The 15671-nt window shown below is 33.2% G+C and overlaps 1 protein-coding gene across 2 annotated transcripts in view; it reads left to right on the top strand.

The window, feature by feature from the left end:
- Window positions 1–15671, top strand: part of LOC135136108 (nephrin) — a 669732-nt gene that overhangs the window by 519979 nt on the left and 134082 nt on the right. For both annotated transcript variants that reach the window (XM_064065236.1, XM_064065237.1), the window contains exon 5: window positions 310–420. In XM_064065236.1, the coding sequence (XP_063921306.1) occupies window positions 310–420 (111 nt within the window). The remainder of the gene's footprint in view (window positions 1–309; window positions 421–15671) is intronic.

The raw sequence follows: 15671 nt of genomic DNA, 5'->3' as shown, positions 1-15671 counted from the left end.
AGCAATAAATTATTACCTCTACTGAAATTGCATAGGAAAATATTTCCGTTTTAATTATCAGAATGCGTACAGTTTCGTTGGTTATTGTTATTGCATACTTCGCAGTATCATTTGAAGTTGATTATTACTGTATGTCATCTGTATCAATACGTTGTAGAATAAACGCGTTTCAATTATATATTTTCATCAACAACTTTTAGTCAAAGGTAAATCATATTCCAGCTAAGTGTCTGCCAGTTTCTACCACTGGTATTAATGATTCGTTTTTCTAGTAATAACTAACTTCTAATTTTTGTTTTTTTTTTATAGTTCCCCCACAAAAGCCGACGATAATCGACGAACGAGGCAAAGAGGTTCCATCTTTAGCAGGTCCCTACGAAGAAGGAGGAGACATGAAATTAACTTGTATTGTTAGCGGGGGTGAGTTCAATTTCTCTTTCCCACACCGTTTTATTGATTTTTATACACACCGATTTTACTTCTTCGATACAACAAGGTCTCGCTGCCATTATTAGAGACAGTAATTTATATAGTGACATAAAAAGAGATAACTTGGAGTTTATTAAGTCCCGGAATGTTTTTGTTGATTTACGACATTAACAATAATTATTGTTTGGTCGGTAGCGCATGCCGACCTATAACCGTTTTGTTTTTACATCGGTCTCCATTCATTAAGAGAAGCACTGAACTGGTGAAACTTCAAGCGATTTCTGTAATAATCGAAGCGCGCTGATTCGTAATGAAAGCTTTGGAACGGCATTATTAAAACAATTTTCCGCCGAAATAAAGCGAACGAACTCATCGGTTACTGTTCGAATTGACGATTTTTATTGTCGTCGAGGGAGAACACCTCTAATAAAAACTGTAATATGGAAGTCATAAAGAATAGAATCGATCTATTACTTGTGCACTAAACTTGTTGGGACTAAGCTTCCATGAATTCAAAGTGTTTGGTGTCCTATTAATTTAATTTAATACATGCAATTACATTTTGTTATTGCATTAAGATTTTTGCAATTTTTCTGAATGATATATGTTTTGTGTCTTCTGATAGTACCCTTACAAATTGTCGTTACTCTTACAGTCTTACACTGACCATAAACAACAGTGAAATTATAAACAAAACGAATTTTTGAAAGAGTGTAGCGATAAAAAATAGAAAAACGTAAATTCGGAAAGACAAACCGACAACGAACCACATTTAAAATATTATTTTTACACAATTATTTCCCTTTTTTGTTGGATATCAATTCTCAAGTATCCAAATCATTTCGTTGGACATCTTTTTACATATTGTTTTGGTTTCTCCTCTTAGTGGTAACAGACAAGAAAAACCCACCCACAATACATCCAACATCCCCAAGTTTCAGCTGGCATAAAAATTCCAATATTTAAGTCGATTCGAGCGCATTCCGTTCGAATCCATACGAAAAGAAAACGAAAATAGCTTAGGAATTTATGAATGCGGCGTGTGGGTTGTATGCGGGACAATTTTTATCGACTGGGGTAATGGACGGCGCGAATTTGAAAGGGTTGTCAACCCTGACTGGTTTGTGACTCCGTGATTATGTTGTATAGTAGGAAAGTTATTATGTTGTACGTAGCGCCACGTACATTCGTTCCGGAGCCTCCGGGGAGAACATGTGCCATGTAAGTAACTAAGTGGGCTCGTATACGTGACAACGGTACCTCGGTGTCTACTCCTCCTCTAGCGAAAGTTAAATATTGTCTGCTCGGCTGTGCTGTTTAATGTTCGAAGTTGGAACTTTTACGTTATTTATTTACCCAAACTGCAGTTTCTGCCTAAATGGCACACAGTTTATATTGTTTAGAATATGCGCAACTCGGTTCTAAAATACGATGCCCGTTAACGACAACGAGAAACAGAAACTCCATTCAGGATATATTCTTACAGGTGTGTGATATCCAAACCTATAAATATCTCTAAAACTTAATAGTAGGTACCTAATTCCATTTCTATACAGTGAATATGATAACTATAATTCGGATTTTTCTTAGATTTTCATATACTTATTTAAAATGTTTAGGAATTCCTCATTGTTACCTGTGAGTAATCGATACAGAGTGATTATAACCACCGAACCGCAGCTAACACCACAGACGTCACAATCCATTTTGCTACTAATAAACTAATAATATTACATACACTAGGATATATCCAATTTAAATTTTTATTACAAGAGATTGCAGTAGCTTCATGTTTGTTGTGTTTCCGACATAAGTGGTCGTAAGTCATTTATTTATAGTTGTAAATAAATAAAATAAATAAATAAATAACTTTATTAGTACGTAGTTACAAAATATGTTTCGTACAAGTCATATCATTACCTATAGCTATGAACAACTCAGTCTGTTTATATCTTTATCTGTAAGAAAATCTTCTATGTTAAAATATGCTTTTTTACCTAAATATTCTTTGATTTTTGTTTTAAAGTTTGGCATATTAAGTTCTTTAATAGACATCGGCAATTTATTAAATAGTTTCACACAAAAATAATTTACACTATTTTGATTTTTTTTTAATCTAACCTTACTTAAACATAGCGCACTATTGTTTCTAGTGTCATGACTATGTATTTCGTTGTGTCGTTTATAGTCTGCAGTGTGAGATTTAACATAAATAAGGCAATTGAGAATATAAATACTAGGTGGAGTAAGAATATTTAGTTCGATAAAGTGCTTTTTGCAGTGTTCCCTAAATTTAGCTCCTGCCAAAATGCGTATTGCTCTTCGTTGTAGTTTGAACAACCGCTCGAGAATGCACGAATGACCCCATACAAGAATTCCGTATGTTAAATGAGACTGGCATAGTGCAAAATAGGCCATTCTCATCATACGATCTGAAACCTGTCCCTTCAAATTTCTTAACAAAAAAATACTTTTACAGACTTTCTTGGCGGTTTCTTCACCATGAGCATGCCACTGAAGTTTATTGTCTACATGAATTCCCAAGAATTTTACTGAATGAGCAAAATGGATGGGGTTCTCGAACCTTTTTAATGTAAAAATCATATGTTCCGACTTATCTTGATTAATTTGAAGCCTATTGCTTTTGAACCACTCAAAAGCTTCCGACTGCGCATCCTCGCCCATTGCTATGGCTTCGATAACTGATGTCGCCTTGTTTAACAAAGTCGTGTCGTCAGCATAAAGTACTGCCCTTGTAGAGAGAGAAGAGGGGAGATCATTTATGAATATTAAGAATAAGAGCGGGCCTAGAATCGATCCCTGAGGTACCCCTTTATGAATAATTAAACTTCTTGACAATTTTTCATTTTGTTTAACCACCTGAGATCTATTGTTTAGATAAGAAGAAACCATATTGATACTAGACGGTTTTAAATTATAAATGGCTAATTTTTTCAATAAAATATTATGGGAAACGCAGTCGAACGCCTTCGAAAGGTCCAAAAAAGCTGAAACGCCCACTTGTTTCTCTTCTAAACATGTGGACATAAAATCAACAAGTTCTTGCACAGCATCAATTGTGGAAGACTGTTTCCTAAACCCGTACTGGCTCCTTGAGAAAAGGTTATTTGTTTCAAAAAAGCTGTTTAGTTGATTGAACAGTATTTTTTCAAGTACTTTGCCAAATATTGGCAATAACGCTATAGGCCGATAGTTTGACGGGTTATTCGGATCTCCTCGCTTATATATTGGTACAACTACAGCTTTTTTTAAACAGTCCGGAAACGTGGAACCCGCTATGCAAAGATTTATCAGCTTAGTAAGTGGCGATATGATGATATTCTTAATGGACTTTATAATTTTTACATTGATGTTGTATACATCATTAGAGTTCTTACTTTTTATATTCTCAATTGCCTCTCTAACTATTACACAAGATACTGGTTTAAACTCAAAACTGACATGTAAGGCACGACACACATTTAAAAAAGACTTATTAGATAGTGGTAAATCAGGTACATCAATATCACAGACGGAGTTTACATTTTGATCACAGTTAAAATCACAGCTAGTGCCTTTGTCTTCATTATCGTTACATGTGATATTTGATGCAGCATTTACAAAAAAATTATTAAATACATCACATGGGATACTGCACTTATTTGATTCACTATTTGGGACTGCGTATTTACTACGGTGTTGATTAACTATTGCCCACATTGCCTTGATTTTGTTACTTGCTGTAGCAATCGTTTTTTCATTGTATATAAATTTCTTATATTTAATTTTTTCACGATACAGTAATTTAAATTTGTTTTTGGCTTCTTTTGTTTTATCAGTTTGGCATATTTTGTCGATTTCTGTTAAAGCACGCAGTGTACTGCGCATGTCAATTAACTCCTTGTCAAACCATTTAATTGTGTTCATATTGCTAGAGCTGGATACCTTAATTGATTTTGTTGGTAATGCCAAATTTACATTATGTATTACTATGTCTATAAACTTAAGGAATTTGGTATTCAGTTCTAGGTCTTCTGAAAGAATAAAACTCCAGTCAGCTACAGATAGAAAATGAAAAAGATTGTTTTGACCAGACACTGTTATCGGTCGTACTATTTTATATATAGGATTGTTTGTCACATCTGCCGCTAACTGGAGCTCTAGTGCAATTGCCAAATGATCAGATATGCCTGTGTCTACCGGTCTAGTTTTACAATATACTGGATCTAAATTACTGAATATATTGTCTAGACAATTTTGTTTTCTTGTGGGAAAGTTAACCATATGATACAATCCATAGCTGTGCATAAAATCTAATAATTTGTCTTTCTCTGGATTTTTACAATTAAATTTTACGTTAAAATCGCCTGATAAAACTACTGTAGATGTATAGCTATCGATAGTATCTAAAATATTATAAAGAACATCTAAAAACACGTTAAAATCTCCAGACGGCGGACGATATATGTTAATAAAATAAATGTGATAATTACTTATTAAGACGCCAGATACCTCGCAATGATTTTCGCGAGATAATGTCTGTATGTTTTGTAGTGGTAGACAAGTGATGTTGTTGTTGGACATTATCATGGAACCTCCGTAAGGTAATGGCCTCGCAAAATGTGATTTTGATGAGTACTCCTGGATTCTAAGTTCTTCAGCTTCATAGCTTGTCAACCAATGTTCGGAAATCGCTATGACAGAGTAGTCTTCGTTTGAAAGGATTACCTCCAATTCGTTGATCTTTGACCTCAAAGACTGAGTATTAATAACTAGTATATGTAGTGGACGTATCATTTTTGACTTATTAGCTGAAGATAATTTTGCGATTGATTGAGTCAGTTGGTTTCCTGCAAATTTCGGCTCTTCTGAAAAAACCTTGTTACGAGGATTCCATTTGGCCAATTTAATGGATCTGTTGCTTTTGTGAGATTGTGATGGTAAATCGAGATTTTATATGATGAGTATGAGCTTGGGTGCTTCGAAATTAACTTTTCACAAGCAACTTCCGGAAATTTCTTTTGTACATAGTTCACCAATTTTTCTTTAGTAATTTCAGGATGTAGTCTTGATATAAACAAAGATGCCATTTTGGGTACTGACTTAATTTCGTCTGGGGACCCTTCCGTTGAGCTTCCAATGACAGGAGGTTTTCTTTTCCTACTCTTTTTGCCCACAACCGTACTCCAGTTTTCGTCGTCACTTTTCTGCACAAAGTTTGTAGGATGTTCATTTCTGGCATTGTTAAAATTTTCCTTTTTTTTATTTTGACTGTTTTCATCGTTCATTGAACTCTTTTGTTTTTTCTTTTGTCTATAGTATCCACTACATTGAACCCAATGCTCGCTAAAATAGAGGGAAACATATTTCACAAATTGTTTCTTCGTTCTGGTGGACATCGTGGGAGATCTGCTCTCTTGCCACATCTGCTGCAGAGTTTTTGCTTCATCTGATAAGCTGGTGTTTTTAGTTATTGATAAAGTTTTGGCAGCCGGGTTGTATATTTACTTATAGCCCCCTGGTGGGGGTTATATTTGTACCGAAAATTTGGTTTTTCATTTTTTTTTTTGCATGAATTAGTTTTAGTTATTTCGAGTTAACATGGCTATTAAATGCGCCAAATGTTCTCGGGTGATCGGGAAGAACGATGATTACATCTCATGTAGACACTGTTCGAAAAATGCTCATTTGTCTTGTGGTGTGGAGAAGGAAGGAACACTTGGATCATGGAAATGTTCTGTTTGTGTCAAAAAAATGTTCCTCAAGCTGATGTTGGTACTCAGGCATCTGGTCCTTCGTTCTCTTATGCAGAGTTATTAGTCAATTCTTCGCAAACTCTGGAAAATCTGATTGATAGTATCGTCAAGGAATATGTGGAACCGCTTTCAGATTTAATATCTAGTAAGAATTTAAGAATTGCGGATCTTGTCAGTGAGAATCCTAGACTTCGGCAGGAGGTTGAAGCTTATAACAGGAAATCTAGTAGGCGCACATATTTTTTCCTTAAATTTCTGTATCAATTATTAAACTACTGTATCGATTGTCCTCAACTGCTGGCAAATTTCTATTTTAGAGTACCTAGTTTCAATAATAGAAAGCACTGTCTTTTGCATTGTGATACACCGAAAACAAATATTCTGATAATTAGAGAGCGGATTTATAAGCACAAAAAAATTAAGAATAAGCGCTTAAATAAGCACAACATTTTCAATAAAAAAGTTTTATTTTAAGCAAAAAAGCATTGAAAAAGTATAACACTTTCATTAAAAAAGTTTTATTTTAAGCAAAAAAGCATTAAAAACATAATCATATTACAAATCAAAGAACACTTTTTAGAACTTTGGATAAAATATTATTACAATAATCGTAGACTTTATATTTTACTGTAGTATGTTCCAAGTTGTCCACTGTAAAATTTTTTCGCCGATCATTTAAAATGTGTTTAAAATTGGAGAATGTGCGTTCAACATCCACACTCGTTGTTGGCGCAAATTAGAATTTTGCAACTAATGTTGAATCTAACTCCAAATTTTCCACCTTCTGGCCTTGTAAAACACGAGCAACGTCGGAAAGAACACCGAAACCTGCATTTTTATTTAACACTTCGTCAAGTTTTTGAGATACTCTAGTACCAATATCACCCCTTACTGCGTTTGCTTGTTGTTTAAATGTTTCCACTAAGTTTATGGCATCTACCAACAACATATTGGGTTTTTCTAACTTTTCTATTACCTCACATACGAATTGATAATTGCTTCTTAGGAAAGCTAGATCTTGTCGCAAATCTTTGTTTTCGAAAATATTTATACAATCTTTAATCGATTGAGAAGAATCTTCGCTAAACTCCGTAACTACTTCCTCAAATTCTTTGATATACTTGTCATAATAAAATGTGGCCTGTAACCATGTTCCCCACCTCGTTATAATCGGTTCTGGGGGCAATGGTATGTTTGGAAATTTTTCCTTAAAATGTTGCACTCTTAGTGGGGCTTTAAGAAAAATCTTTTTACCATTTGCCACTAATTTATTAACAGTAGGAAACTGCAAACGTATTCCTTCAGCCACTCTGTTTAAACCGTGGGCAATCCAAGTAGAGTGAATTAAATTGGCGTACAATATTTTTAGATTATTCCCTGCTTTCAACATATAACGAGCTGCATCCGAGATCATCAATTAATTTTAATTGCCATTTGTTTTATCTAACATTTTCAAACTTACTACATACCCTCGACTAGGGAAATTTTCATTTAAGATTCCAACAATTAAACTTGCCACGTATCTTCCACAACTATCGGTTGTTTCATCGACAGCGAACCATAAATAATTATCTCCAATGCGATGTTTAATTTCGTTGTAAATTTGCTGAAACACTGGGCCTACATAATTTTTTTGGAGAGTACTTTCAACCGGAATATGTCGATTGCAGTGTTTTTCAAGGAATTCTTGAACAGGGCATTTCTCCAATTTTTTTAAAGGTATATTGGACTGGATCATCATTTTACATAAATCGAAATTAAAATGAAACTGCTCATCTTTTGTGGAAGTAGATGCAACAGATTCATGTATGGTCTGCTGTTTGATTTTAGAAACTTCAAACATTTTCTCCCTTTCTACACTAAGAGTCGTTCTGACATGTTGCGTCACGTTATATTTTTTATCACTTTGAATCTAAAACAACGTACATATACGGGATTAACAAAGGAAAATAGATAAAAAAAATTAGTGGGCTTACGGTTTTCACACAAGCTCTGCAGAATGTTTTGTTGTTTTTTAATTTTAATTCTGGAAAATCCCTTATCCACTCATCCGGCGTCGATTTTACTTTCGACATTCTTTTAAAATATTAGTAATATTTCCAAAAACAACTCAACATGTAACAAGGGAGAACCACGTATAACACTGTACTACGACAGATGCGATAGACTGATGGTTGTGAAATAAACGGTTCATTTACTTAAAAGTTTCCATTAGAAAAATTTTAAGGTAGGTAGTTGGGTACAATAATCCTTTTTTCTAGAAAATCTTCAACGGTCTTGCCGCAAAATGCCGAAAAAGAACATCTGGTTAAAAGATTTAATTCATTATCAACGGAAGTAAGGATTTAAAGTCATAAAATCTATGGAGTATTTTTCCAATCCTATAATAAAATTTTATTACCCAAACGACCGGAACCTATTCACAGAAAAGGTCTTGAGTAAGTGTACTTCGATGGTCAAGTCCAAGTAAAATGCATACGATACGATACGGCTAACTAACAAGTATTTGTCATCTCGACAAGGCCGGCATTTGAACAAAATATGCATTAAAACTCATATTCGTCGAAAAAAGCATTAAATAAGCATACAAGTTTTAATATGCATAAAATTGAAAAAAAAGCAAATAAGCATAAAAAAAAAATTGTCAAATGACTCCAAATTTTATCATAGTTACAGATATAAAAAAGTTTTGAAGTGTTTACATTTTTCACAAAAAGCATTAAACCTAGAAATCCGCTCTCTACATTAACAACAAAGAGCATCTTAATTACTTTCTAATAAGGAACCAGTAGTAATCCTTCTAGCTACTTGGAACGATTAAGATGCTTCTTCTTATGTTGGCTTATAATAGGAGTTAGGTCTGTTAGTCAACCTATCCACAATAGTAATGATATTAATAATAATATGAGTTTTCGCTTATCCTTAGCCAAGTCGGTATCGTGTGGAATACTGATCCGTAATCACTCGGTACTTCTTGTTCCTCTTTTTTTTTCAGAAATTTAAAGCACTTAGAAAGTCTTTTATTAGTAAAATGTGAACTCTGATTTCCGGTGTAATGTTGTTACAGATGTTTTGTGAGAATGAAAAAGAGTAATAATTCTAACTGGATGTTTCAGGACTAGAATAATTCCGTTAGATTAGTTTTTCTTGTCTGAAACAAAATTAAAACAATCTCAGCTCAAATAATGAAAACATTACCTGATATAAGACCTGCTCTAATAGTTAAATTTTGTGTGAAAGAGAATAACTGTAACTCGATTCTACTCAAATTCGTGGTTCACGAAAAATTGAATAGTGTTTTTCGAAATCGTACTTCAATCGCAGGGAATTCTAGGAAAATTTACCTTTTTTTACATTAAGGAAAACAATTTTGAAGGATTAAATGAATCGCTAAAAAGTCAGACGATTCTAAGTGGGCTTTATTAACTGAGATATTTACAATGGCGGTCCAAATATTTGCTATAAAAACATATTGAGATCGAAGAGCCACTTTGAAATTAGAGTGGAAAAGCATTTATGCTCTCTGAAAGAATAAAATTACTTTTTCTTTCTTGAAAGGGTGTATTTCAAACTTCAAGTTTTCAATTACCTTTTTGTTTTAATACTTTGCCTTTAACCTTTTCTACGAGGTGATTATAAATGATCGTACATCAACTTGCTGTTGGAAAATCCGTCACAGCATTTTTAGCAAGCATTTGCCTCTAGTTATCGATCATTAGAATGCGGCGGCAAAATTCACCAAATTTTGCCCGCTACACCTTGGATTGTCATATATATGTGTATACAAATGAACAAAATTAAATAAATCAAAAAGGAGCAGTTTGTATGTGTAATATTGAAATGAAAAATAAATGACCTGTATTAAATATTTAAAAATCTGTCGAAAATATATGTTCCATAAATATGGTGTTTTACATATTTAATAAATACATATGTATTTTAGTGCTACTAGGGAACATTCCGAGTTGTCAAATTTTATTCATTAAATTTTAAATTTATTGCAAACATACTTCATAATTTTTACAAAAAGACCACGTCAACTTTTTCAAATGAACACCCAATATATAAGTAATGAGGCTTCGAAAGAGGCAGAACAAATCAGGTCCTACTCGGATATTTAGAATCATATATACGGTTGTACTCAGAGCTGTTCAAAGTACTCAAAAAAAGTACTTGAAGTACCAAGTACAAAGTACTACTTGAAATAGTGTTCAAGTAAAGTACCAAGTACTTACTTGCAGCAAGAGTATTTCAAGTATCAAGTACTTTTCAGATGTACTTGAAGTACAAGCCAAGTACATTACTTCAAGTACTTACGAGTACTTGAAGTACTGGAGGTATACTTCAAGTACTTACAAATACTTGAAGTACTGAAAATGCTTCAAGTACTTTCTAATGATTTGAAATACTGTAGAATTAGATAACTTTTCCTGTTTTTTTTTAAAAAGTTTAATATATTTTAGAACTGAATTCTTTAATACTCAGAATTTAAGTATACAATAATACATATTTCGCCACATAAAAAATTGCATAAGCATCAACTTAAATGCAGAATGGTAGCTCACTTATTAATAATACTATGTTATTTATAAACAATATTCTTTTGAAATACTTTTACATCTTTCTGTTGACACAATGCCTTCGACAAAATTAACGTCTACTTCTAATTTAAAATTTAAAATAAAATACATGACGGCGTTCTCTATGTATACTTTTATTAATTTATAACAAAAACATCTGCGCTGTATGGTATTTTCTCAGGCTTCTGTTGCCTTTTTTTAATATTTTGAATTTTGGTTAACCACCAAAACGTTCTGATTTTTTAATAAAGTTGTGTTAAAAATATATGAATTTTATGAACCGGTTCCGTGTTTAAGTTGTGCATACATATACATGCTCGTGACATAAAAATGTTTAAGTCACTATGTTGCATCTTCAAAAAAAAAGTATGAATTTTTTAAATAAAAAATAAAATGCCTAAAACGACAGTCCATTTTCAGCGAAAACTATAACTCTTGAAAAGTATCAAGGTGATCAAAGTAATTAGTCGTTTTTTACTTTTGCGGTTAGCAACAATGCTGAGAATTTTCTTGGAATGAATGCCCCATATTCCTGAATATATCTGTCTACCACTTACTTATTCTAAAAATTATTAAATTAACCTAAATACTACAGTGACTAAATAGTAAACACTAATCACTACAATGTTTGTCTAACTAAGTATGTAACTTTACACTGACAAATCACAAATAATAGGTTCGTAATGCTGTTCCGTCCATTTATACAAAATTTTGTTCCTCTAATGCCACAATACTTTCAAAATTTTCCTTTACATTTTCGATTGGCTTATTTTTTATTTTTACCTGAAAACCGAAAGAAGATGACATTAGTAACTGATAACCACAATGACTTCAAGGAATGCCTAACAACGGCTTTTGCGAAAATTCAGGTAAATATGTACTAAATTTATTATTGTTAAAATATTTCGTAGGGGTGTATTTATCTAGGCAATTATACTAACTAATCGCGAATTTCATTAACTTTGTATTTTTTTATAATGTGAATATGTATTTTGTTCCATTTACGGAAGCGGCCACTGACCCTTTTGGGTATCTTTACCTGATATTGTAAATACAAATGTAAATTCAGTACTTCTGTAACCGTCCTGTATTTAAATATCGAAACCGAACGCTGTCTATTATTTCACACACAACAAAACAGAGGTCCTTCGAGCAATATCAAAGTACAATTCGGTACTCATCAAAACCGTACAATCATGGTCGTATCAACTGGATTACAAAAAACATTGGTACTACGGGCCGAGTTTCACAAAACATATTTCATTTTAAACAATATTGGGTTTATGTAATAAGCGATGCAATGTAATACGTAAAGTTGTTGTACGGTAATAAATAAAATCCGCACAGGAAAGATAAATGACACTAATTAGTGTGACTTTTAAAATCATTGTTTTTCTGCATTACGTCTTTTTAAATTGTTGGTGTTCAAATGATTCATACAATTTAACAGATTATTTGAAATTGTAATGTGAGAAAATATAAGTAGTAATAACAAACTAAGTTTATATGGCTGAACCATGTATAAACAAAAAAAGAAAATTTAGTAAAAAACGAGTGTCTAACATGATAAAGAAAATTCAACTGCAAAATATTTAACATAAAATTGTGTTTAAATTCTACGAGGAAGAGGCGAATATGAAAGTCTGTACCTGCCATCAGCTATTGCTATTATAATAAAAGGGATAATCCCCTGCCGAGTTCTCCGCCCTGACCAGGCTTCTTACTGACAAATACACGGCGGGGTTAAGAAACTAATGAAAGAATAAATATCTTTTTGAACGAGTACTGAATCATTTCTCAAATATTTTCAAATCCGACCTTGCACTTTACCAGGTACGTCAACAAACCCGATTCCCTTTGGGGCACCGGGAAGGTACTGAAAAACTACCCGCAAAGTTAAGTTCCAGACCAAAATACAAAAAAGACAAAATTCATATATTCACAAGTTTACATCGCTGAAAATTTTACACAGATCTCCGACCCTTCTGCTGTCGTCATCCACTCTCTAAAATGACATATTTATGACATTAATTTTCTTACCTACCTATCTATCGGCATTATGCAAGTACCTATGAAATGTACGTCATATTGTGGATAAGATATCCACAATCACAGATCAAAATATAACCTCACAGGAAACAAACACGATTTTACTATAAAAATACATCTAATCAAATAATTGAATTAATAACGTCAAGTATTTAACAGACCCTATTTTGAGATGTGAAAACTTCGTAAAATAGAGACTAAAGTATTTGAAATTTCCACTTTCATACTTCAAGTAATTCAAGAGTATTTAAAATACTGAGTGAAGTACTTGGAGTAAAGTACTTGGCAATATCAAGTACTAAACTCAAGTACATTTTAGAAATACTCCAAGTACCAAGTACCAAGTACCTAAATATAAAAGTACTTCAAGTAAAGTACTTGAAGTACTTAAAGTACTTGAAGTATTACTTCAAGTACTTTTACTTGAAGTACTGAACAGCTCTGGTTGTACTCGTAGAATCGTTTTTGGAACATAGGGTTTTTACATGTAAAAAAAGAGACTTGAAAATATTGGCTCCCTTAATTATTTTAAAGCAAAACATTAAGGCTCCTCCTTACAGTCATAAAAATTTGCCGAAATACGGCAAAACACCACTTCCAATATCACCCTTACGATAGCACTTGAAGACTTGTGCGACATATCTACTTGTTCCTAATACGAAAATCTTCATGAAAATAGTTTTTATATTTCATTAGAGCCTTTCCTTTTTTAATAAAAAATAAAAACAGAAAACTTATTTTTCTCTTTGAGCCAAAGCTATAATGTATTTTGGCTTAAAAAAATTTGACAGTGTAGATAATATTATTGCTCATCTGCGAGTTGAAATTATTTTTTTGTTAAACTATCCATTTTTTAATTATTGTTAATTAAAGCAAGACCTAAAGAGGGCATTTCTTGTAAATATAAACAACCAAACATATTCTTTCGTCAAAAACAAGTCAAGAAAGTGTATGATTTACACGTACTTTCAGTGCTCCCACAAGTGGTACAATTTGATTTTATTGTGAAACGCCACTCTGCCATGGGTAAAGCTACTAGATCACAAACTAATAACGGAAGTGAAGTGCGATCGTTATCAGAGCTAAATACTGAAGAATTTAGTGTATTTATCGCCAACATAATCGACGAAAAAACACGGCTACTAGTTGAAGAAATACAGGCTTTGACAAGAGAAGTAGTCGCTCTTAGAGAGTCAAACATAGACTTGATCCGTCTATTGGTTGAAAAAAAGTGAGATTGTGATTCTGCTCATGCAACAGAAACGTTAAATAATTCCATCGATAGTACCAGCAGTGATACCACCGTTATCTCCAATACTGAGAACGAAGTCACTAAAGAAATCCGAGAAAAAACTGCCGATAAGCTGCCTACTATCCGCAAGAAACGAAATAACAAAATAATAAATACAAATTCTGGTCAGAAACACCACACTTCGACAGACAAGAAATTTTTCCTAGGGCAAGGCGTGGATGACGTAATCGAGAAATCCGAATTTAAAGCTGCGAAACGTCGGTTGTGGCTGCATGTTAGTAGAGTAGCACCAGGCATAAAGGTAGATAAGATCAACGACTACTTGCAACGTAAATGTCGTGGTCATCAGTTTGTTGTAGAACAAATTACTAGAGACGCTGAACATAATGGTTCTTTCAAGATAGGTGCAGATTATGATCTTCAAGATGTGTTATATTCTGATAAATTCTGGCCAGCAGGTGTTGCTGTTCGACGATTCAATTTTTTTCGACGATCCAGTAACAGGAAACAATTCGAATAAGTAGCTCTGCATATGGGCATTAAATATACAAGGTGTATCTCAAGCGAAATTTGACGTGATTCTTGAAGAATTGTTAGAAGATAAAGTTGACGTCCTTTGTTGCTCTGAAACATGGTGTACTATTGAATCTGCTGCCAGCTACGATCTTTAAGGCTACCGGTTAGTAAGCTCTTTCTGTAGATCAAGTACTACTAGAGGAGGTGTCGGAGTCTGGGTGAGCGATCGTGTGTTCTCTGACTCTCAATGCATCGACCTATCATCGATCTCGTGCGAAAAGTTATTTGAAATTTGTGGTGTTAAACTTTGCAATTACATTATTTTAACTTGTTATAGAAGTCCTGGTCCGGGTTTTAGTGATTATTTAAACAAACTAGAATCCGTCCTAAACCAGTATTGGTCTTTGAAGAACAAATTTGTTATAGTAGGTGATTTCAATGTTGATCTACTTCAATAGTAAAGAAAAAAAAGATCTTTTATCGACTATGTCATGCTTTAACTTAGTGCAAATGACTGATAAGCCGACTAGAGTAACTAGTCACAGCAAAACTCTTATTGATCATATTTATGCGCATCCGAGTATTGTTAATGATGTTTGGGTCAAGTTAAACACAGTTTCCGACCACGAAACCACAGTTATTCGTGTTACTGCTGATTTACATAAAGACCCTGTAAACTGTTTTTCTTATGTTAGGCGTTTTCCTAATACTTTAATTGTCACTTTTGCTGAAATGTTAGAATCTGAAACATGGGAATTTATGTATAAATTAACAGATATTAACAAACAGTTTGAATTTTTTCTTAATGTGTTTATGCATCATTTCAACACATTGTTCCCAATTAAGAAAGTTTGGAGAGCTGATTGTCTTAATAAGTCATGGATCACAAAAGAAGTTCGTATGTCCAGTGATAGATTAAAGTTACTTTTTGAATTGTGTAGACACAATCCCGAATTGAAACCTTTATACAACACGGAAAAACGCAAGCATCATTATCTCATTAATGTCACCAAAAAAACATATTACAATAACCTAATTAATAATAGTATGGATTCATCAAAAATGGTTTGGAAAGTTATTGGGCAAATA

This window comes from Zophobas morio, unplaced genomic scaffold, assembly GCF_036711695.1.
Source record: "Zophobas morio isolate AGI-343-1 ecotype UQ-CSIRO unplaced genomic scaffold, CSIRO_AGI_Zmor_V1 ptg000026l, whole genome shotgun sequence".
Classification (NCBI taxonomy): domain Eukaryota; kingdom Metazoa; phylum Arthropoda; class Insecta; order Coleoptera; family Tenebrionidae; genus Zophobas; species Zophobas morio.
The sequence above is the reverse complement of the archived record's forward strand: the minus strand, read 5'-3'. Positions and strand labels throughout refer to the sequence as shown.